The sequence below is a fragment of the Carlito syrichta genome, unplaced genomic scaffold (assembly GCF_000164805.1).
Source record: "Carlito syrichta isolate Samal-C Ts95f unplaced genomic scaffold, Tarsius_syrichta-2.0.1 Scaffold311833, whole genome shotgun sequence".
Lineage (NCBI taxonomy): Eukaryota > Metazoa > Chordata > Mammalia > Primates > Tarsiidae > Carlito > Carlito syrichta.
Window position 1 is genome coordinate 325,832 of NW_007255929.1, and position 25,321 is coordinate 351,152.

The 25,321-nt window shown below is 38.3% G+C and overlaps 1 protein-coding gene across 1 annotated transcript in view; it reads right to left on the bottom strand.

Annotated features, from left to right (window-relative positions):
* Positions 1-13,484, bottom strand: part of ADGRG7 (adhesion G protein-coupled receptor G7) — a 71,480-nt gene extending 57,996 nt beyond the window's left edge. Inside the window, exon 1 of the mRNA XM_008069150.1 lies at positions 13,370-13,484. Coding sequence (XP_008067341.1) covers positions 13,370-13,484 — 115 coding nt within the window. The remainder of the gene's footprint in view (positions 1-13,369) is intronic.
* Between the last annotated feature and the right edge of the window lie 11,837 nt (positions 13,485-25,321).

The following is a 25,321-nucleotide window of genomic DNA, read 5'->3' on the forward strand; positions in this document are numbered from 1 at the left end:
CCCTGCAAGACAACAAATGAGAAGACCAACTCCCAGACACATAATAATTTGCTTAAACAAAGTAGGTATAAAAGAAAAAATCCTAAAGGCAGTAAGAGAAAAAGGTCAGACTTCCTACCAGGGAAGACCAATTAGAATAGCAGCAGATTTATCTACAGAAACCCTCCAGGCTAGGAGAGTTGGAGCCCTATCTTCAAAGTTCTAAAAGATAAACAATTTCAACCAAGAATAACCTACCCAGCCAAGCTAAGCTTCATCAGTGAGGGAGAATTGAAATCTTTCCCAAATATCCAATCCCTAAGAGCCTACACTGCCACCAGACACCTCTACAAGAAACACTTAAGAAAGTATTGAACACAGAAGAAAAGGAAAAAAGAACAACAACGTGCTTCACAAGAGTACAGGTAAAAGATTAAAAACACACACGATCCAACTCTAAAACCAAAAGAAAGACAACACACAAACAGGAAGAACAACAACTCTGTAAGAACATTATGATAGAGATCAACGCTCACATGTCAATAATTAGTTTGAATGTGAATGGAGTAAATGCACCACTAAAAAGACATAGAATGGCAAAATGGATAAAATATCACCAGGCAACAATCTATTGCCTTCAAGAGACTCACCTCACAAGAAAGGACACTCACAGACTCAAAGTAAGATCATGGGAAACAAATTTTCAGGCAAATGGAACACAAAAGAAAGGAGGAGTCATGATCTTAATCTCAGACAAAATACCCTTTAAGCTATTAAAAATTTAAAAAGATACAGAAGGCCACTACATAATGATAAAAGGTTCAATCCATCAACAAGAAATATCCATCCTAAACATATATACACCCAACATAGGAGCAACAACTTTCATAAAGCAGCTCCTAGGTAAACTAAAAAAAGATATTGACTCCAATACCATCATAGCTGGGAACTTTAATACCCCACTCACAACCCTAGACTGATCATCAGGACAAAAAGTCAGCAACGAGATCTGAAACCTCAATGTGACTCTTGATCAAATGGACTTAATTGATACCTACAGAACACTCCATCCAAAGACCGCAGAATGTACATTCTACTCATCACTGCATGGGACGTACTCTAAGATTGACCACATACTTGGCCATAAATTAAGTATAAGCAAATTTAAAAGAACCGAAATTTTACCATGTACCTTCTCAGACCACAGTGGAATAAAAATAAACATCAACACCAGCAAGGTCCCCCTAAAATCCAGAAAGACATGGACACTAACCAGCATGATGCTAAACAACTCCTAGGTCAATGATGAAATCAAAACAGAGATTAAAAGTTACCTGGAAACAAATGAAAATGAAGAAACATCTTACCAAAATCTCTGGGATGCCATGAAGCTGTAGTAAGAGGGGAATTTATATCCCTACAAACACACATGAAGAAAATGGAAGGATCACAAATTAACAACCTAACAAGCCACCTAAGGAAGCTGGAAAAGCAAGACCACAAAAACCCTAATTTCAGTAGAAGAATCCAGATCACCAAAATAAAAGCCCAAATCCAGGACATAGAAGACAAAAAGATAATACAAAAAATCAATGAAACTAAAAGCTGGTTCTTTGAAAGGATAAACAAGATCGATGGTCCCCTAGCTAGACTGACCAAGAAAAAGAGAGAAAAAGCCCAAATAAACACAATCAGAAACACAAAAGATGAAGTCACATCTGATCCTGAAGAAATACAAAAGATCATTAGAGATTACTATGTACACTTGTATGGAAACAAACTTGAAAACCTTAAGGAAATGGAGGACTTTCTGTTATCACACAACCTGTCTAGGTGAAACAAGAAGAAATTGAGACCCTAAATAGACCAATAACAATCAAGGCAATTGACTATGTAATAAGAAAACTACGTACAAAAAAAAGCCCTGGACCAGATGGCTTTCCAGCAGAATGCTACAAGACATTTAAAGAGGAGCTGATACCAATCCTACTGAAGGTATTCCAGACAATTGAGAAAGATGGAACTCTCCCCAAATCATTTTACGAAGCTAACATCACATTGATACCCGAGCCAGGTAAAGATCCAACAAAGAAAGAGAACTACAGGCTGATATCTTTGATGAACATAGACGCTAAAATTCTCAACAAGATCCTAGCGAACAGGATTCAACAACAGATCTCAATCATCCATCATGACCAAGTAGGCTTCATCCCTGGGATGCAAGGCTGGTTCAACATTCATAAAACCATAAATGTAATTAAATATATCAACAGATGTCAAAACAAAAACCACATGATTATATCATTAGATGCAGAAAAAGCTTTTGATAAAACCCAGCACCCCTTCTTGAACATCTAGGCATACAGGGAACATACCTCAAAATTGTAGAATAATTCTTAAGGGCCCTAGGATTTTTATAATGGTAAATGAGGACTGGCTTCAACTTAAGATTACCAGCTGCATTAGCCCATAACAGAAGAGCCAGCCTGTTCTTTGAAGTTTTGAAGCTAGATATTGGTTTCTCCTCTCTAGCTATGAAAGTCCTAGATGGCATCTTCTTCCAGTATAGAGCTGTTCTGCCTTCACTGAAAATCTGTTGTCTGGTGCAGTCATCCTCATAAATATATTAGCTGATTTTCTGGATAACTTTCTGCAGTTTCTTCATCAGCACCTGCAGCTTCCCCTTATACTTTTATGTTATGGAGAATGCTTCTTTCCATAAACCTCATTAACTACCCTCTGTGAGCTTCAAAGTTTTCTTCTGTAGCTTCCTCATTTTTCTTAGCCTTCACAGAATTGAAGAGAGATAGGGCCTTGCTCTGGATTAGGCTTTGGCTTAAGGGATGTGGTAACTGGTTTGATCTTCTATCCTGATCACTGATTTATTCACTGGAGTAGACCTTTAAATTTCTTTCAAGAACCTTTCCTTTGCATTCAACTTGGCTAACTATTTGGCACAGGAGGCCTGGTTTCCAGCCTATCTCAGGTTTCTACATACCTGCTTCACCAAGCTTAATTATTTCTAGTTTTTGATTGCAAATGAGAGATGGACTTTTTTCACTTGAGCACTTAGAGGCCATTGTAGGGCTACTAATTGGCCTAATTTCAATTTTGTTGTGTCTCAAGGAGTATGGAAGTCTGAGCAGGGGATAAATAGAAGGGAACAGCTGGTCAGTGGTATAGTCAGAACACATACAACAACAGGTACTGATTATATGGGCACAGTTCATGCCCCCCCAAACAATTACAATAACATTAAAAATCACTGATCATAACAGATATAATAATAATAATGAAAAAATTTAAAATATTACAATGACCAAAATATGACTCAGAGACATGAAATGAGTACATGCTGTTGGAAGAATGGGACTAATAGAGCTCCTTGACTCCAGGTTGCATTTTAATTTGTAAAAAAAATGCAGTATCTATAATGTGCAATAAAGTAAAATTCAATAAAACATGGTGTTCCTGTATTGTATTCCTTCCTCTTAGATTCCGTTTCCTGCTTTCTGAAGTATATGATCTAATAATTCTTCCAGCTAGGGTCTATGTGTGATAGATTCTTCAGCATTTCTCTCCAGTGTTTTACTTTTGGTTGTCTTTTTAATAAAGTATGGGATTTGGGATTGACAGCACTTAGAAGATATTATTCCACTGTTTTCTAGAATTTGTTTTTTCTTTATCTCATTGTTATTCCTTTTGGGGGAAACTTTTCTCTATAAATGTCTTTAAAATTTTCTTTGTCTGATGTTCTGCAATTTTACTCTGATATGGTTTTTGTTTTTCCTGCTTGAGACTCAGTCATTCTTCAATCCAAGGAAATTTTCAGTCATTATTTTTTCAGATGTTGCCTCTCTCATATTCCTTATTCTCTTGTAAAATTGCTGGTAGAACCTGTTGGCATTCAGCCTTTTGTACTTCAAGTTTCCTAATCTGGTTTTCAAAGTCAACATTTCTTTACATCACTGTGCTACATTACAGGCAATTTCTGCAGCTCTCTTCCATTTTCCCAGTTTCCTCTTTAATGATTTCTAATTTCCTTTTAAACTATTCATCAATTTTTTATTATTACTATCCTTTTCATTTAAAAGGTACTATTTTATTCCTTTTCAAATTATCTTATCTTTTTGAAAAATACTGTCTTTTTCTTTTAATTTCCCCCATATTTAAAATTTTGAAATCATTTTAAACATACATTATACTTACTTTTTTCTATTTTTTTTATTATTATTATTATTATTATTATTTTATTTCAATAGCTCTAGGAGGTACAAATACTTTTAGGTTACATGGTTGCATTGTATAGTGGGGAAGCAGTCTGGGCTTTAAGTGTACTTACCACTCCTACCTGTGGACATTGTACCCAATAGGTGATATTTGTCCCTTCATCCATTCCTTCCTCCCCTTCCCCTTCTGAGTCTCTAAAGTTCATTATATCATTCTCTATGCCTTTGCAAATCCTTAGTTTAGTTCCCACTTATAAATGAGAACACGCAGTATTTGGTTTTCTGTTCCTGTGTTCGTTAACTTAGGATGATACATTCACTTTTGTATTGCTTTGTTATATCCGATTTTGAGAGGATTAATCCTTCTGATCACATCTGATGTTTCTCCAACATCATGATTCTTATGTAATTTTGGATTATAAACTCATCTTTATCTTATTTACTATTCTTCTATGGGACCTTTATGGGTCCTATTTGTGAAAATATTTCTACAGGGAAATTTCATGATTACTTCTTTTATAATCCTGGGACAGGTTCACTAGTAGCCTTGACCTAGTGTTAGGATAGTTTCTCATGGGGTGATTCTGATGGGTAGCCAATCAAGTACTAGACTCAGATCTCCTTGTTACTAATCAAGTACTTCTGCTCCCTCTCACAGTTTTTGCTACTGGGAGAATGGCCATCCACTTCATTCTGAGGATCCACACACTGGAACATATTTGCCAGCACTATTTTTCTTTTATAGCACCAGTATTTCTACATTTTTTAATTGTCCAAAGTAATATTTCTGGATATATTAGCCCTATTTTTAATGTTTTTGCTGCACATCTTGGAAGATTAAATGCCAAATATGTATGGCATACACTTGTGCTGCTTGAGAAAGTAGTATAAAGTAATATTAAAGATTTCAAATGAAAAATATGACTTTCTTCTCCCAAACTAGACAAAATTAGAACCTGTTTTGAAAAGTCTTATTTGACTAAGTAGGGAAATTTTTAAAAACTTTTCTTAGTTTAAGAAAATTCATCTGGAGACCCTTTCTAGTGTCTGGCTCAATCTTTTGGGGTTTAAAATCTAGTCATCTGTCATTTGGCCCAGATCAGGAATTTGAAATAGCTGTGTGAGGATAAAGTTAACTCTTAAATTAGAGGACAATGTTTAGGAAAGTTTATTCATTTGGGGGAAAAAAACTTGAAAGATATACGCAAATAAAATATACACAGCCTTTAAGGTAAGGTTTGTTTAGTTAACTATCTGGTTAATTATTTCAATAAATCTGTTAAATATTTTTTTTAAAATTCTCCCTGGTGGAAAAGTGTCAGGATCCGTTTGGGGTCAAGAAGTTTTAACTTAAGAATGAGGGAAGAGGCCAGGCTCAGTGGCTGAGCTTGTAATCCCAGCACTTTGGGAGGTAGAGGCGAGTGGATTGCCTGAGCCCGCAGGTTCGAGACCAGCCCAGGCAACTTGGCAAGACCTTGTCTCTACAATAAATAAAAAATTAGCTGGGTGTGATAATGCATGCCTGTAGTTCTGGCAACTTGGAAGACTGAGGCGAAGGATCGCCATAGCCCAGCAGGTCGACGCTGGGGTGGCCGTGAGTGTGCCACTGCACTCCAGCCTGGGTGACAGAGTGAGACTCCGACTCAAAAAAAGAAAAAAAGAGTCAATATCTAAGCAGGCTAGTATTAAATAAATTGATGTTTAATCCTTTGAAAGACAGCATTTTGCTCAGTATCCAGTTACCTTGTATACCTTGTCTGTTGAACTGATTGATGATGGATGCTTCTGTTTTTCCTCAATAGGTGCTCTGTTCTGCAATTCCTTAAGAATCCTGTTTAAAGGGAAGTCTTTCAAGAGATTTTCTGATTAAAGACGACAGAATGCAAACAGGAAAAAAGTTCCCCTGATGGTGCAGTGTAACATAAATATTAAAAGCAAATTAAGGGAGATATGGCAGTTCTTAGAATCGTTTCTGTTTCTGTTTTGAGCTAGTCAATTGAACTTAATGATTAAACCTATTGTAAACCTTTGGTTTGATAACTTCAGTCCCAATCCAAAGGTCCAGTCCAGGTTAACGATATTGAATCAAGGCATAAGTCTGGAAGGCAGAAAACCATACTCTGTACTGAATTATCTAAAAATTCATAAATTAGAGAATAGTAGCCAACATTTATAGAGCACTTACAATGTACTAGACATCATCTTAAGCCTTTCAGTGTATTAACTCATTTAATCATCAAAACAGCCCTATTAGGTAGGGTTTGTTATTATTCACACAATAGATAAGAAAACCAACACACAGAACTGTTGAATAACTTGCCTAAATTTACTCAGCAAGTGAGCAGCCACTTTGGGATCTAAATCCAGGCAGTCTGGCTCCAGAACTTTCTTCCCTTGCTCATGTCTTTTCCTCTCCTCAAGTATCTACCACATTCTATAACTGATGTCTTCAACATGTGTGTCATCAAAGACACGTAGGCAGACATCACATCTAGAATTTCAAGTAAAGATGCCTACTCTCTGGAAATCCTGGAAAAAATTAACTAAGTCAAGATTCTAGACTCTTAGTTTAAGAAAGTGACTTTCAAAACAAGATCAACACTTTAAAAATCACTGTTTCTGATGTTAAAATAATCCATGCCCCTCAGCCTGCTACATCGCAAAATTGGAATAAAGTTATAAAAATAATCTCTTCCCTTTCATGGGCATTTTTAAAGAGGGTGGTTATAAGAGGAAGCAAGCAGGGAGCAGAAGAGAGATTGACAACACCAGGATTAAGACTAACAAACACTACTACTACCTAAAATCCAACTTCCTCCGTCCAGAAGACACCTCTCTGGAATCTTAAAAAAAAAAATCCCAAGGGTATCTATTTTCCAGGAACAGTAATATGAATTAGATTTATTATTGAATTTGCCTCTGGGAGAAGTACTGTAATTAAGTGAAATGAAAGCCAAATATCGAAGGAGTATTTTGACAAACTTCAGAACAAGGATCACGACTTCTATCTTCAGATCCTAGCACAATGCATTTGGTCATTGTGTCTTGTCTAAGACACAAAATACCTTCACTGACCTTTCCTAACAACCCACGTTTTCCACAGGGTAAGAATTATCACCCAAGTGATAACCCACCAATGGTTCACAGGAAAGAAAATGTAGTATATATACCATGGAATACTACACAGCCATAAAAAAGAAAGAAAGAATGTCGTTTGCAACAACATGGTTGGAGCTGGAAAACATCATCCTAAGTATACTAAATCAGAAACAGAAAACCAAACACCGCATGTTCTCACTTATACGTAGGCACTAAATGGCCACAAAGATGGAATTGATAGACACTGGGGACACTAAAAGAGAGGACACAGGAGGGGGATTAGGGTTCAGAAGTTTCCTATCGAGTATGATTTTCACTGTTTGAGGAATGGGTCACCCGAAGTCCAATCTCCACCAGTACCCGATATGTCCATATAACAATCATGTATTCCCTGAATCTAAAAAAGATTAGGTTAAAAAAAAGAATTATTGATACTACAAAGTCTCTGACCTTGGAGGATAGGAATATTTCAATCTCTTAAAGTCTCTTATCAGGCTGAGGACTATCTATGTCCTGTGACAGGGAATAAAAGTTAGAATATCTGGATAGGAGTGGGAAAAACAGTCCTGATGGCAGAGAGCGGGAAATTCTGTGAGCCAGGAGAGGTGTCAAATATGGTTGAAGACAGTTTGTTAGCATTGCTCATGTGTTTTGAGGTTAAGATACTCTCCCATTGATAGGAGTTAAAGAAAACATTTCTTACCATTATGATTATGGACATCTGTCTATGATGTCCGCATCAGGCCTAGTGCAAATAGGAAAATATCAACAGAAAGAAATACAATCGAGTTGGATCACGTTTTCATTTCATTTCATCAAGTGTGATGGAATCCAAAAGCCACACTGCTTCCTGTGTCACAAGAACCTACAAGGTTCTTGCTACTGGAAGCATGAAACCATGCACTCCCTATGTCCATTGGGAAAATAATCAGACAGTTGGATGTTTTTCCTTGAAGAACACGCAGTGCAAAAAGGCTGGAGGTCTGGCGAAACTTAGATTTGCTACAACATAAAAGCACTCTATAAGATTGCTGATCATCTGATTCAACAAAGAGGCAAGAGTCCTAGAAATGGTCATATGTCGCATGGATTGGAACAAAAAACTAAAATGTGTCTTTCTAAATTGAAAGAGTCTAAATTCTTCTAAAATGATGCTGTTCTTAACAAATCCAGATTCACAATTCTTTCTACATTTTCAAGCAAATCACAAGGAATTGGTAGCTATGTTATTTCTCTTCTGAATGTAACTATTTGACAACTCTTGGATCATGCTATGGACTGAATTTGTGTTCCCCTCAAAATTCATCTGTTGAAATCTAATTCCCAATGTGATGGTATTAGGAGATGGGGCTTTTGGAAGGTGATTAGATCATGTGGGTGGAGCCCGAATGAATAGGATTAGTACTCTTCCCTTAAGGAGTTGAAGAGATCAGAGTTCTTTTCTACTATATAAGGATGCAGCAAAAAGATGCCTTCTTTTGCTTGAAAGCAAATCCTTACCAGACACCGAATTTGCAAATACCTTGATCTCAGACTTCCCAGCCTCTGCAAGTGTAAGAAATACATTTCTGTTGTTTGTAGTGTTTTGTTATAGCAGCCCAAATAGACTAAGACAGTCCCATTTCTAGTGTTTATGTGATTCTTTTATTTACTTCAACTATGTATTTGCAACTATATTTCATGTACTATTAGATGCAGGGAATGCAGGTCAATAGTATATAAGGTTCCTTGTTCTTTTAGAGTTTTCATTCTAGAAATGGGAAGACAGACAATCAACCAGTAAATCAAGAAATAATGATAAAAGCCATAAAAAAATACACATAAAAGAAAGCAAATGGCTGATAGACTGAGTGAATAGAAGTCTCTTGAGGAGGTGACATTCAACCTAACCAAAATCATCAAAGAAGGAGACAGCCATGTGAAACACTGGATAAAAACTCTGGGTAAACTGCCATCACCAGAGAACTTCAAGTCTTAGGCTCCTTTTGGAAAAGGTCATTAATAGTTTTGAAAACTTTCTTTACCAAGCAAAACTTCAAATGGATAGGAAATCCTGTTCCTGGGAAAACAGATGAAGACAGTGTTATACTTGGCAATGTATCTCATTGTGCTCCTTTGTTGAAAAAAGATTATTTTATTTAATGTTTCCATCAACCGCAAATAAAAATGCCAAAGACTATTTCAGAAATTCTGAAAGAAGTCTTGTTTACTCCTGTGAAATGTCAAATTTATCAAGACCAGACCTTAAACCATGATCTCTCAACAAGAGTCCTTATTAATTAAGGAGCAGAATGCAAAAACTTTTCTATACTACACAGAAGCTTACTGGCATCCTAGTGGCCATATCTTGAAATGCTTGTTTGATATTTAACAAGTGATTCATTTTTTAAAGTAAAAGGAAAAGTCACACTTAGAATAATTAGAGCTGAGCTCATTCATAGCTTGTTTGATAGCTGTTAGATGTTTGAGACTATGCAAATGTGAGAAATAACTCCATTAAAAGCCAAAGAATATAGCTATATAATGCAGTCTCACAGCTGGGCACCATGGCTCATGCCTGTAATTCCAGCAGTTTGGAAGGCCAAAGCAAGAGGATTGCCTGAGCCCACGATTTCAAGATCAGCCTAGGCAACAAAGCAAGACCTTGTGACTGCAAAAAAGAATTTTTTTTTTTTTTAATTATCTGGGCATGGTAATGCACACCTGTATTCCCAGCTGCTTGGGAGGGAGGCTGAGGATGAAGGATCACCTAAGCCCAGGAGATCAAGGCTGTGGTGAGCCATGATTGTGCCATTACACTCCAGCCTGGGAGACAGAGTGAGATTCCAACGCACATGGGAAAAAATAAAAGAAAAGGCAATCTCTTGCTGCTCTGGACTAGAAGATCAAAGACAGATAGCCATATAATTGCAGCCTGGAGGAAGCACTTCCACACAACCTAGTAGAAGGTGGCAAAGCCATGGCAATTAATCTACAGTCGAAAATCTACAGACACCATTTGAAGTTCAGAAAATCTTAAACTTAAAACACGAACCCTAATCTATACTTGATACACAGCATTGAGAATGCAGATCACATTGACTTGAAGGCAGTGTGACTCCCAAAGAGCCTTTGTTCAGCAAAACAACAGAATGCTCTGACTCTGCTGCTTACTGCCTATCTTTGTGAATATGGGTTCTTAGCCATTGTTGCCTCAAAAAGAAAAGATGAAGTCATTAGTTTGTGTTACCATTGTCTTCCCCCTAGGAAAGCAGAATAGTGTGAAAGTTAAGACCATGGATACTGAAGTCAGAATGATCTAGGTTCAAATCTAGACCCAATACCTTCTACTCACAGAAGCACAAAAATGTTATCTGAACCTCAGTTTCCCCATTTGTAACATAGATGTGGCAATATCTGTCTCAAAGGCAGTTGTCAGGATTAAATGAGATAAGGTCAGTGAAGTTTTTAGCATAGTACCTAGAACATAGTAAGAATTTTTGAAATTTTAAGTATTCTAATAATTAAATGCATAAATAGCATAAGCATTGATACATCAATGTTCACTCTATAGCCAGATAAGAGTAACTTCGCAGGCCGGGCATGGTGGCTCAAGCCTAAATTCCAGAACTTTGGGAGGCCAAGACAAGAGAATTGCCTGAGAGAATTGTGGGTTCAAGACCAGCCTGGGCAACATGGTGAGACCTCTTCTCTACAATAAATCAAAAAATTAGCTGGGTGTGGTAGTGCATGCCTGTAGTTCCGGCAACTTGGAAGACTGAGGTAGAAGGATTGCCTGAGCCCAGCAGGTCGAGGCTGCGGTGGCCAGGAGCATGCCACTGCACTCCAGCCTGGGCGACAGGGTGAGACTCCAACTCAAAAAAAAAAAGGAGTAACTTCTCATTGAAATTTACTCAGAGCAAAGTTTACATTCTATTTTTCAGAAGCCATTTTACTTTTTCATAAAAAATAAGTGTGGTAAGTGTGATTTATGTATTCTATTTATGTTGATAAAACAAATTTTGAATGCAATTAAAATAATAGATCTAAAATTTTGTGTGTTTATGTATATTTTTTCCTACTAAGACATTTGTTGTTTTCATCAGTTTCTCTAAGATATGTGTAACCTCTGTCCCCCTTAAAAAAATAAATTTTAAGATAATTCATCTCTATACTCAAGTAAAGGGATCAAAGCAATTGCATGGGATGGGATGGAAGAGGTAGAATAGAGTGGAATGGAGTGAAGTGGAATGAAACAGAATTTGTCAGCTAAAACACACTCTGAATAAAACATACAAGGCAAAATAGCAACAGCGAGCAGTGCCAGTCTTTCTGTCTCTTTCTTTAATTGATAGCAATAACCCTTTCCTTTCCTACTGGATTTACTCAATAGTGGAGGGAGGTCCCTTAAATAAACAGCCAGTGGAAAAACTCTGCTCAGAACAAAGGAAAAGTTTGTCTCTTTGAGGAGCCGGTATCCCATTACTGTTAGACATGGCATCTTTATGACTTATTATGATTCCTTTTGGGTCTTAGCCCTCAGTAAGGACAGGAACGTGTGAGCATTTACTCTAAGCAAATCCTCCTAACCCCTTAACTTTCCTACACTTTGTCTTCCACCCTGCAATCTTTCTTATGTTATGTTTGTACTTTGGTTCTTGTTTTAATAATTCTGATATAACTGTGTCCCGTATAGTTCACCACAAATTTCCCTACAAAAGCAGATGTCCTATAAATAACAAGAAAAGAAGGAAGGGAGGGAGGGAGAAATGAAAGAAAGAAAAAAACTTCTTTACATGAGGTATTATAAATTATAAAGATTCTTTAAATGAGGTCTTATAAATTTGTCAGCCTTAACAGGGTAAAATCCGCAGTTTATAATTTTTTAAAACCTGAATTAAACTATTTTACAAACCTGAAACCAACCAACGAAAACACATTTTCCCCAAGTTTAAATTTTACTATTTTTGTTTTGGTAAATGTTCTCCTTCTGGTTCTGTAAATATTCTTAATGCAACATTTTCTAAATACCGTTTAGGGTGCAGGTCGGGGAGAGGACAGATCTATCCCCAGCTCCCACCTCTATCAGTGGCCAATACATAGGGCTTCTCTGGTCCTCAACGGTGGCTCTTAACAGCCATGCTCCGGGCACCTGCTGGTTCCCCAACCTTCTGTCCTCCGCAGTGACCTGTATCAAATATCTCATGAAATTTACTAAATATTAGCAGAAGGTACACTGCCTCTCCTGCTGCCTCTCTTGTCTGGCATTATTTATCCTTCATTATTCAGCTTCATTAAAAACTTTCTCTGATTTTTTTCTTTAAGGGGAGAGTGTTCCACACACCCAACTTTGAATCCCTTTATGAATACACTTTGCAGCCCAAAGGAACCAGCACTAGGATGATTGACAATTTCTGTTGTGAGTTCCCAAAGGCTTTTCTTTAACATGGGTTGACACACTATTGCCCCTCCCCCATCTCTCTTTCCCAGGTCAGCTCTGGCACACGGCATGAGATGACAAATATTTGTGAAATAACCAGGAAACTCATTTTTAAAATGTTCTTAATTTTTGGTTAGTTCTCTGCACCTGGAGAGTGGGAAATGTGTGTGTAAACCATACGATTATTTTATTTTACAACCTTAATGATAACATTCTTAAACTTCCTTCTTGAAACCAAAATACATTCTGTGCACGTTGGAGAGCATGTATGTGTGTTTAGGGAGGAGGCAGTGTTTGTTCACAACTAGTTACCTTTCTTGGGTCTAGCCAAACAAAACCAAACATGAGTTATTAATGATTTTAATTATCATTCTACTATCAATTCAGTGTGGATTTAAAAGAGCCAACAACAGCCAATTCAACCCTGTCGTTCTTCCACCAGCCCACTCAGACTCACACACATACTCGTTGCTGATGCCCTTGCTAGCCAGCAATTGATCCTGTCTTTAATATCCCATCAACAGCACCTTAATGAGCAGCCTCATCCCAGACAAGGCACCTTCCAGGACTGGACTGTCAGGTGGCAGGGACAGAGGCTCACTGCCTTCTCTTGCTCTGGGTTAAATGCAGCGGACAACATTACCTCTCTGGCTCCTGATCACAAGCCTCCAGATGCCCAGACCCACAACGAGAGCTGTCAGCAGCCCACACACAACGGCCACCAGCACTCTGACGTGACAGGCATGGCAGGAAGCCATGGTGAAGTCAAATCATGGATGAGCGCCTGAGCGAAAGACAGCTAGCTTCTTTTCTTCTTGAGCTAATCACTTTAGTCAGGAGCTATCCTAAAACAGAAAAAGGATGTCTCCTCTCAGTGATCTCCCATCAGGCAGATGTCTTCATAGCTTAGGACTTCTGGAGTTAATCCAGCAGGACGCCGTTCAAATCACCTAATAAGAGGTGCGCACTTGGCTTGCAATTTCCTCATCCTTCAGCAAAGGAGAACGTGAAAAATATGATTAGAGTTATGGGAAAAGGGAGATAACTCAGGGCAATAAAAAGTATAAGGGAGGGACTAGCCAGGAGGGTCAAAGGGTGAACGTCCAGACAATGAACAGATTGAAGAAGTGTAACTGCTAAAATGAGGATAATCAAGTTTAGTTATTACAGAGTACAGAAGCTCCTTGACTTACAATAGGATTACGTCCCAATAAATCCACCATAAGTTGGAAATATCATAAGTCAAAAGTGCACTTAATACACCTAACCCACTGAACATCATAGCTTAGCTAGTTTACCTTAAATGTTCTTAGAACACTTACAATAGCCTATAGTTGGGCAAAATCACCTAACATAAAGACAATTTTATAATAAAGTATCAAATATCTCATGGAATTTACTAAATATTAGAATAAAAGTGAAAAACATAACAGTTTTATGGGTACATCAAGCATGGATTCTACGGAATGAACATTGTAAGTTGAAAAACATATTAAGTAGAACTATCGTAAATCCGAGACCTCTGTATTAGGTCATTCATTTCTTCAGAGAGTATTCAGCAAGAGTTTACATTTAAGCTGATATTTTGTTAACCTCCAAACAACTTTTTGTTTGTTTGTTTTTTAGAGTCTTATTGTGTTGTTCAGGCTGGAGTACAGTGGCAAGATCATAGCTGACTGCAGCCTCAGATTCCTGGGTTCAGGCGATCCTTCTTCCCCAGCCTCCCAAGTAGCAGGGACTACAGGCCTGTGTCACCACCCCTGGCTAATTTTTTTCTTTCTTCAGAGACAAGGTCTTGCTATGTTGCCCAGGCGGCTCTTGAACTCCAGGTCTCAAGCAATGTTTCCACCTCTGCTTCCCAAAGTGCTGGGATTACTGGCATAAACCATTGCACCTGGCCTATTTATTTATTTATTTATTTATTTCTGTGTAAAACTCACTTTACCAAAGTTTAGCTTTGGAGACATGAACATAAGGTATAATTTTACTCCACCCAAGAGTATCACAGAAACAGACTGATGGGCCACAAAATGGAAGAACTTAGAGGTACAAAATAAAGTGAATTCATTACTCTTAAAAACAATGATTAGATTTTAAAATATCTGTCTGTGATATTTCTGCAGGTATATGAACCAAAAATGTCTGTAAAAGTGCATAAATTCCTCTTGGGGAATCTGAGGTGGGAGAAACTTTTTTTCTTTTTATGTCCCTTTTATTGTTTGAAGCTTTAAACTTGTGAATTTACTTTTTTCAATTATTATAAAATAAATATATCTTATATATAAATATATACTTATATATAAAGAATACATAGACATAAATAAATATATACTTATATATAAATAAACATATACCTATATGTAATACTTTAATATATAAGTATTATTCAATAAAAGAATGATTTTCTTTTCTTTTTTTTTTTTTTGCAAATTTTTCCCCCAGAGGTATTGTTCCAATTTTTTTTCTATTTTATTTTAAAGATGTAGGATATAATTCAGGATTAGGTATACAAGTAGACATCGTACTGGTAAAGTTTGGGCCTCCCTTTGGTTCCCACTTTGCCTGGTTTGAGATCCGTTACCCTTATTGATGTTGTGTCCCCGCCCCTACCCTGGCAGTATCCCTGCCAATCCCTTTCTTATAGTATTATGGTAAATGTTCAGGGTCAGCTTATAATTGAAAGAATGATTTTCAACTAATAATGAATCTAAGAAAAGAAATTAGCACTTCTCAAATGCCTAGAGTACATCAAGCACTGTGCTGCAAAACTCACATATCTGTATCTCACTTATTGTGTATAAAAGCCCCATGTAACATAATATATTTGCCCATTGCATGAATAAAGAAATGAGGCTGAGGCTGCTATTACTCTGAACAGGAGTTCTGCAGTTAGGTAAATGTGGATGACACCACGTTACACAAAGTTAAACTGTTTTCTCCACTCTTTTTTCTTCTCTTCTCTTTTTTTTTTTTTATTTTTTGAGATGGTGTCTCACTCTGCCGCCCAGGCTGGAGTGCCGTGGTACACTCACAGCCACCCCAGCATCGACCTTCTGGACTCTGGGAAACCTTCCACCGCATCCTTCCAAGTAACCAGAACTACAGGCGGGCATTACCATACCCAGCAAATTTTTTTCTTTTTTTTTTTGTAGAGATGAGAGCTCACCAAGTTGACCGGGCTAGTCTCGAACCCGCGAGCTCAGGCAATCCACTCACCTCGGTCTCCCAAAGTGCTGGGATTACAGGGTGAGCCACCGAGCCTGGCCCACTCTAGGATTTCTTAAAGCCTTCCATATGCTCTTGTCCATTGTGAATTGTCAGGTTCTTGACGTTATCTGACCGCAGAACCCTGTTCTTAAGAACTCTCAGGGATCAGGTTCTTTGGAATATGCTTGGAAACACTACCCTGCATGATCATCTGAAGAATGATCTTAGTTGAATAGTATGATTAAGTGAATTGATCGAGGGACCTGAGTTTGCCGTTTGGTGATGATGTTTCTCTCTTGTAAGGTTCCAAATATTTTGAAGGGACTGTAGTCGAATGATGGGAAAACTAACTGCAGTTGGGCTCAGACACTCCCTCTTCCACACTCAGTTGAAGTACGGGAATCTTGGGATGCTGAATGGCTGTTGCCTCTCAGGGCTTCCATGTCCTCAGCCACAGGAAAAAGTGTATAAGTCTTGCCACCTACCCAGCTAGGAACTCTATAAATTCATGGAATAAAATAAATCCCTAGGCACAGAAACAAAGATGTTGGCATTTATGTAAGGTCATGAATTACTATTGACTATAAACAAATGTGTAAATGGTCACCAGTATTCACACACAACACACACACACACACACACACACACACACACACAAGTGACAAAGAAGAAAAGGAAAAGAACTAACCAGGAAATCATTCATTTATTCTTTCATTGTACTCAGTGCAGACATTGTGCTGGGCACTGAAAGTAAAATAGTGAATGAGAGACATAAGGTCCCCATCCTCACCCAGTTTACCCTCGGGGAGACCTGGATTTGTACTGATGCTGCCACTAATTTGATCTGTGCCCCATTTCCTCATTTAAAAAAAAAAGCTAGATGAGATCATCCCTTCCCGAACATTTCAGTTCCAGAGTCACTCGTTGAGGAAGAACAAGGCAGGTGTCTGTGATAAGGGTAGAGAGGGACAGTGGCCCAGAGCAGGTGTCAGAGCCCAGGTGGGATAAGGAAAGTATCTACAAGCGGGGAGCCTAGCATGAAATGGTAGACCCCAAGCAGGGTGAAGAAGACACCCACATGATGGGGAGGGACAGCCTGGCATGGAGGGTCAGAACCTAAGAAGGACAGACAGGAGAGCATTCAGGTGAGATATGCCCAATGTAGAAAATTGAAGTCAGGGCAAGGAGAGGAGGGTGCCCTTCAGAGACCAAGAGTGGTCAGGAGGCCATCTGCACAGGTCACAGTCAGAGCCAGAGGTGAGTAGGAGAGTGTTCACTCAGAGTGGCAGACTAGAATAGGGAGTCAGAGCTCATGTGGGGAGAGGAGAGTATCTTCACATGGGTAGAGATGGTGATGAAGATCAGACATTGGCTACATATGGGATTACAGATCAGATAGGTTAGCATATGTATTCATTCATTTTGCATTGCTATAAAAAAAAATACCCAAAGCTGGACACTTTATAAAGGAAGGAGGTTTCTGTGGACTCATGGTTTTGCATGGCATCAGCATCTGGTGATGCCTCAGGAAGCTTCCAATCATGACACAAGGCAGAGAGGAAGAAGGCATATCACATGATGAGAACAGAAGCAAAAGTGGAAAAGGTGGTGCTGGGCTCTTTTAAACAGTTAGTTCTCAGGTGAAAGAATAGAGCGAGAATTTACACATTACCATGAGAATAGTACTGGCTATTCACAAGGGGTTACCCCCATGACTCAGTCACCTTCTACTGAGTCCCACCTCCAACACCGGGTATCATATTTTAACACGAAATTCGAAGGGAACAACAATTCAAACTATATCAGCATATAAGAATAATCAGAGCCAAGCTTCTCAATCCAGGAGAAGGGCATAACAGATATGGAAAGGGAGAAAACTTGATCTCCATGAGAATTTCAAAACAGGTCATCACAAATAAGGAGAAAGAAAAGCTACATGCCACTAATTCTGAAGGAAGTAATATCCTCCAGGGAAGATGGCTGTCAGACAAATGCATGAATGAAATCAGGAACTTCTTATCCCAAAGAGGACAGCTGTTATGACTATTACCACAAAGTCAAGTATTTCAAAGGAAGGGATATTAGTCCTTATTTCTAATACTTGCACTAAATTGTTTTCATTAAGTGCTTAGGGAAAAAAAAGCCTATAGTGTTGTATTGGAACTAGATGTATCACATGAACTCCTATATCTGTATGTATGTATAGTTATATATAATACATATTTTATTGCATATTTCAATATTTCTAATAATAAATAGATTAATATATACAAACATATATAAATAAATATAGATGCAAAAGTGTATACACACAAATGCATATTTGTGCATGTTTATGATATGTATCACACATTTTCTTTTTTTTAATTTTAAAGCAAAGTTTATTAGAGAAATAAGAGAGAAAAGAAAGGGAAACATACTAGAGACATAGCAGAGCTGGCATGGGAGAAAGAAACTGCCAACACATTTTCATACACACATTTGCCAGCTCTGGCCACTCTTAGGGCCTGGAAGCAGTGGCATTCACGAACAACGAGCATATCTAAAGCCCAGATCTTGATTAATCAACAAAATTTTCCTTTCAAAGGAAAGGCTCCTTGGAAAAATGTCTAATTCCAGAACTGCAGCAGAGAAAGTTCAAGATGAGCCAGAAATACCTTGTGCAGAGAACAGATATGATGACTACATATCAAATGGGCACAGAATCCAGCTCAAAGAGACTCCTTAATATCAACTAAGAGACAATTTGAGCATCAAAATAAATAATCTTAATAATAAATAACATTTATTGATTAAATAATACTGAAAGGGCAGAGCCCAACATGGAGTTTCTCTGGTCTCCTTGAGCTTGTACACAGCAATAATCCTTTCCTGGAACTCTGAGCGCGTCACAGGACATTGAGGTTAACCTCATTGTCCTAAGAATTTGTCTTTCAGCTACCAGCCCTGCCTTTCTTGTCTATGTGACTGATCCACTCATCCAGCTACCAGTCCAACTTTGTCTTTGTGTTCGTGACTGACCCACTCATCCATCTACTGTCAGAGTTGTGAGAAACAGACCACCACCCCAAAATGATGGCGAACTCCCTGTCCCCCAGAAGGAAGTTTTAAAAGCCTTCAACCTCAAGCATTCATTGCCATGCTTTCTTTAAGCCTCTGACCACCCCTGCAATCTGGGAGACATGAATTCATCCTCTCTCTCTGATCTACTTTCTGAATAAACTTTCTTTTCTAATCTAATGTCTGGGCAATTTTTTGCTTTATTCCCATGGCACCGGCCCGCCAACCTGACACATACATTAATTTATTACATAACAAATGTTATAAATAAAAAAATAATACATGCAACAGATTACAATTATAATTATAAATAAAATAAGAAACCTTCTGAAACTCTGGGGGTGGCATCCAATAAACTGTGTTTCAACAAGTAACTTGACGCCACTGAAGTGTGCTAACCACAACTCTGGGGTAATTCTAAAAAAAAGGTAAACCAAGTTTTATAGCAAAGTAGCAAATGGCAAGAAATTAAATGCGTTTTATTTGCTAGGACATTGCTTTGTTAGTGTTTATGGGAATTTTCGTGGCTTTAAACGTTGCTAGATTTTCCAATAAACCTGCTGAAATTCATCAGGAGCCTGTATTTCTGTCACTTTTGAAACCACTCTTTATTCATTTATTTTTTAGCAGGTTTTTAATGAGCTTATCCTATCCCGGAAGTGTCAAGAGGCCCTGAAATCCCCTTTGTTTCCCTACTATCTGCACTGTGACCCCAGTGAAGAGTTAAGAACATAGAAAGTTGCTGAACACACCTCCCACGGCACTGATGGAGGAAGCTAATCTCAACTTTCCCACCTGCAACACCTCAGAGCTGAGTCTCTGAGTTCCTCCTTGAGAAACTTCCAGTGGCATTTGCTGTCCCTTCACTGGTGAAAACTCAGAGCTGCTGGTAACAGAGACCCTTGTAAACTCACCTGTTTGTATATCTATGCAACCCAGCACCCTCTGTTTCTACCAGTAGTTAAGGAAGAAAGGGATCAAAAAGCTTTTCTAGGCTAAAAGGAAGTCACCAGGAAGCCGACCTTTCTTTGTATCTTCTCCCTTTTCTCTTCAGGTGCCCCCTGCACCCCCCCCAGAACCAGGTGTTCCAGATTGGATCTCTGGTGCTGATTGTTTCATTGAGGGAAAACCAGCAACACTTTGTAGAAAGTAACTCAATACTAGGGGAAGTTTGTTGTCTATGAAACTAAAATACCAAGGGTGCCAAAAAAAATGTATACACACTTTCAGAGATGTTATCTATGTATTACTTTCCAAAGTTGAACTGAATTATTATTGCAATGTGTAGTATGACGTTCACTCAAAAGATGACATTAATCAAACAAATGCTAGCATCACCATGGGACAGGCAGGGTAGTCAAAGAAAATGGCAGAAGCAAGAATGTCGTTTGAGGAACACAAGACCGTTTTGAAGTGATATTTGAAATCTGAGAATGTTCTGGAAGTACAATGGAGGTGTGAGTATGCAACAGAACCTCCAACATGCCTAACAATTGCACGCATTCATGATAAATTTGAGATGCATGGTGCTATGTGTGATGTGGACAAGAGAAGACCCAGGAGGACTCACACAGAAACAAGTCCTGCTTCTTCTGCTATGGTGTTGGAACAGTTTACATGTTTGCCACAGAGGTTACCAATGGTCAAGTGTACTTAGACATGCTATGCACATCTATTTCATCTGCAATTTGTACACTTTTGGGGAATGTTGACTTTTACTTCAACAAGATGGCACCCCATCGCACTTCCACCACGATATGAGAGCTCACCTCCATAAGAATCTGCCAGGACACAGACCACAGGCAGAAGACTGAAACAGGACCCTTACCTATCACCATACACAAAAATTAACTCTAAATGGATCAAAGACCTAAACATAAAACCTCAAACTATAAGAATCTTAGAAAGCGCAGGAGACACCCTTATGGAAATTTGAACTGGGAACCAATTCCTATTCAGAACCCTAAAGGCCAATACCTTAAGAAATCAGAGAGACAAGTGGGACCTCATCAAGTTAACGAGCTTCTGCAAAGCAAAAGAAACCATCAAGAGAGCAGGGAGACAGCCCACAGAATAGGAAAAAATATTTGCCAACTGTATATCTGACAAAGGTCTAACCTCTAGGATCTACAAGGAACTCAAACGCGCCAAAAGGAAAAAATCAAACAGCCCCTTTTAAAAATGGACAAAAGACATGAATAGACACTTCTCAAAAGAAGATATATGGGCAGCCAACAGACACATGAAAAAGTGCTCAGTCTTACTCATCATCAGAGAAATGCAAATCAAAGCCACATTGAGATACCACCTAACCCCTGTAAGAATGGCCAGCGTTAATAAAACAAACAACAGATGCTGGCAAGGATGTGGGGAAAAAGGAACACTTCTACACTGCTGGTGGGAATTCAGACTAGTACAACCTGTATGGAAGACAGTGTGGTGATTTCTGAAAGAACTAGAAATCGACCTTCCATATGACCCAGCAATTCCCCTATTGGGAATATGCCCAGAGGAACTCAAATTATTCTACAAAAAAGATACCCGCACATGTATGTTTGTTGCAGCTCTATTCACAATATCAAAAACATGGAACCAACTATGTTGCCCATCGAAGCTAGACTGGATAAAAAAAAATGTGGTACATATACACAATGGAATATTATGCAACCATAAAGAAGGACAAATATATGGACTCTGCAGCAAATTGCATGGATTTGGAGTCCATCATACTCAGTGATTTATCACAGAAACAAAGAACTGAGTTCCATATGTTCTCACTCATAAGGTGACCTTGAACAATTATAATGCTATAAGAAAGCATTTGGCAATAATGGGAAACTGTCAGGGAGGGGGATTGGGGTTGGCAGTTGAGGGAAACTGCCAGGGGAGGGAGGGGCATACCTCATCAACAAGAGTACCTGCATGATCAATATTTGTATACCTAACCCTGAATTGTATCCCACATCTTTATAATAAATAAATTAATTAAAAAAAAAAAAAAAAGAATTTGCCAGGACAATGGGTAGGACAAAGAGGTTCAGCTGAGTTTCTGCCATGTCCTCCTGTCTTAACACCCCTTCACTTTTGCCTCTGGGAGACCTTAAAGGATGTGGTGTACCATAGAAAACCAGCTATACTGATGGTACTTTGGGAAGAAATTGAAGCAGCACATGCAGTAACACCCCTGGACACTTTGGTCAGTGTTGCTCAATCAGTAGTTTATGGCAATCAGAAGTGTCTGGACGCTGATGGTAACTACTTTGAGCACCTCTTGTAATTGCTGAAGCCAAACGCGACTTATAGTCATCTTTTGTTATCAGTATATATTGAGTATTATATTTTTAATACTTTTTTTCCTTTCTTAAAATGTGATACATTTTTTTGGCACCCTCTGTATATGCCCATGGAAGACGCTGGACTCTGATTCATGCAACCCTGAATCTACCTCTCTGTGCTCCAGAGGAAGAAATAATCTTCAAATTCTTTTTTAATTTTCAGGTTACTTCTGCATTTTGCTCCAGAGAACCTCAATTCTTCCCTTTATCTCTTCTTACTTGTGTATTTTATCTTTCTCTTTCCCTGTTTTCTCCTCTTCGTTTCTTCCTTTTTATACCCCCAAGGTCTGAGCTGGCTGGTACAAAAGTATAGTTAAAATTGAAAGAGCAGAGAAACAGTGGGCCATGGTTAGGCTGAGAGGCATAGTGTAGGAAATAGTTTTATTTTCTTTTCCTTTTATAAAGCTAATACAAGTGAAAGGAAAACCCAAAATTTAAGTAACTAAGCAAGAGCTTTAACTGATAAATAGTCCCAGGTAACCACTAGACCTTCTGAAAATGGTAATAGGACATCACAAGCTGATCTGAGGCAAGATAAACTGACATTTCAATGTCCTGTGTAAAATAGCACTATCATTTACACTTTGATAAGTAATATTCTGGATCTTAATTCTTTCCATTTAGTACAAGGCAATCATTTTAATGAAATCCTTGGTGTATCAGTCATCTATTGCTGAGTAACAAATCACCCCAAAACTTAGTAACTGAAGACACAACCACTATTCATTTGCCCACGATCATGCAGTTTGGGCAGGATTTCGCAGACAGGACTTTGCTGCACGTGTTTACTTGGCTGAATCATCTGGAAACTCGACTGGCATTGGAGGCTTCAAAGTGGGCTTTCTCACATGCCTGGGGTCTTAGCTAGAGGACAGAAAGGCCAGTTGGCTGAACCACTCTCTGCATCATGGTCTCTTCTCCTCCAGGTTCTTGTCCTCCTTGAAACCTCCCCAACAGAATAGCATTGTTTCTTCACATAGGAGCTGGGTTCCAAGACAGCAACAGTGGAAAATAAGACCTCTTAAGGTTTAGCACAAGAACTTGTTCAGTGCCATTTCTACCATATTCTACCAGTCAAAGAAAGTTAACCAGGTTTATTGCAGCACTATTTACCATAACCAAGATATGGAACCAACCTAAGTGTTCATCAACAGGTGAATGGATAAAGAAAACGTGGTAAAGATACACAGTGGAATATTATTCTGCCATAAAAACAGATGGAATCCTGTTATTTTCAGCAAAGGGACTATGGCAAATGTCAGGGATGAAGACGTGCTTTCCTATTACCTCAGTTCCATGGATGGAACTGGAGGTCATTATGTTAAGTGAAATAAACCAGGCACATAAAGACAAATGTCTCATGTTCTCACTCATATGTAAGAACTAAAAAAGTTGATCTTATGGAGATCACCGTGTTTACCAGAGGCTGGGAAGGGTGTGGGGGGAAGAAGGGTATAAAGAGAGGTTGGTTAATAGATACAAAAATACAGTTAGATCTAGTGTTCAGTAGCATAGTAGGACAAGTATAGTTGATAATAACTTATTGTATATTCCAAAATAACTAGGAGAGTTCATTTTGGAATATTCCCAACACAAAGAAATGATAAATATTTGAGGTGATGGATAGCTCACTTATGCAGATTTGTTTATCACATGTTGTATGCTTACATCAAAATACCAATACATGATATATATTATAAACATTATAATATATATCTCCCATTGGTTCTGTTTCTCTAGAGAACTAATATGGGGGCCATGTTGCAACAAAGAGTGTGCATCTTACAGGATTGTAAGATCCATAATTCCCAGAAAGCTTAATACTAGTGTATGAAATTCCAAGGAGTATGTGATCTAGTTAGAGAGCAGGTGTATAAGATGTAAGAGAACAGAAAAGATTACAATGCAGAAGTCACCAGCTGATAAAAGATTTACTCTGTAAGTATAGACACTGCCTACCAGAGGAATGTTGGAATGACAAAAAGACTGATTAAAGAAACTTGCCAACCTGGTGGAGCCACAAAACAATATACATTTATAACCAAGCCAAGTTGCCAGCAAGTTTCACAGCAAACATAATATGTTTTATGGTTGGTCATAAAAGTGGGCAAGAACACGTCTTCATCCCTGACATTTGTCATAGTCCCCTCAGCATACCAGTTTCCAGTTCAAATGTATGCCTTATTTTGAAGTCTAAAGCATTGCGTTTAAAAGTACCTTTAAAGTAATGGGATTGTATTAGCCTGCCGAGACTGCTGTGACAAAATACCTTAATGATTTACATGTATTGTCTCACAGTTCTGGAGGCTAGAAATTCAAGATCAAGCTATGGGCAGCGCCATGCTCCCTTTGAAGGTGCTAGAGAAGGATCTGGTCCACATCTTTCTCCTAACTTCAGGTAGTTTGCTGCCAATGTGACTTTCCTTGACTTTTAGACAAATCATCCCTATCTCTGTCTTTATGTTCACATGGGGTTTTCCCTGTATGTGTGTGTGTGTGTGTGTGTGCGTGTGTGTGTGTGTCTGTGTCCAAATTTTCATTTTTACAAGGACATAAGTCATATTAAATTGGAACCTACCTCATTACAGTATGACCTCATCTTAACTAATTACATCTGTAGTTAATTACTAATTACATCTGATGAAACTGTATCCTCAAATAAGGTCACATTCTGAAGTACTGGAGGTTAGGATTTCAACATAGGAATTGGGGGCAAGGGAAGACACAATTTGCCTCATAACAATGAATTACAGTACCAATAAATTAAAATCTAAGATCTTAAACTCTAAGATTTTTTTAAAACCCAGACTTTACCTCTAACTCTTTTTATGGTCTGACTTGTTATTTGGGTTAAGGGAGCTTCTTTTAGGATGCGCACCTGGTCTATTTCCTTATGAGTTGTGTTTCTACTCTCTGCCACTAGAGGGAAGCATCATTACTATTGTCTTTTCAGTTGTTGAGGCTATCCTGCAATGTTTTTGGTTCTCAGCCAT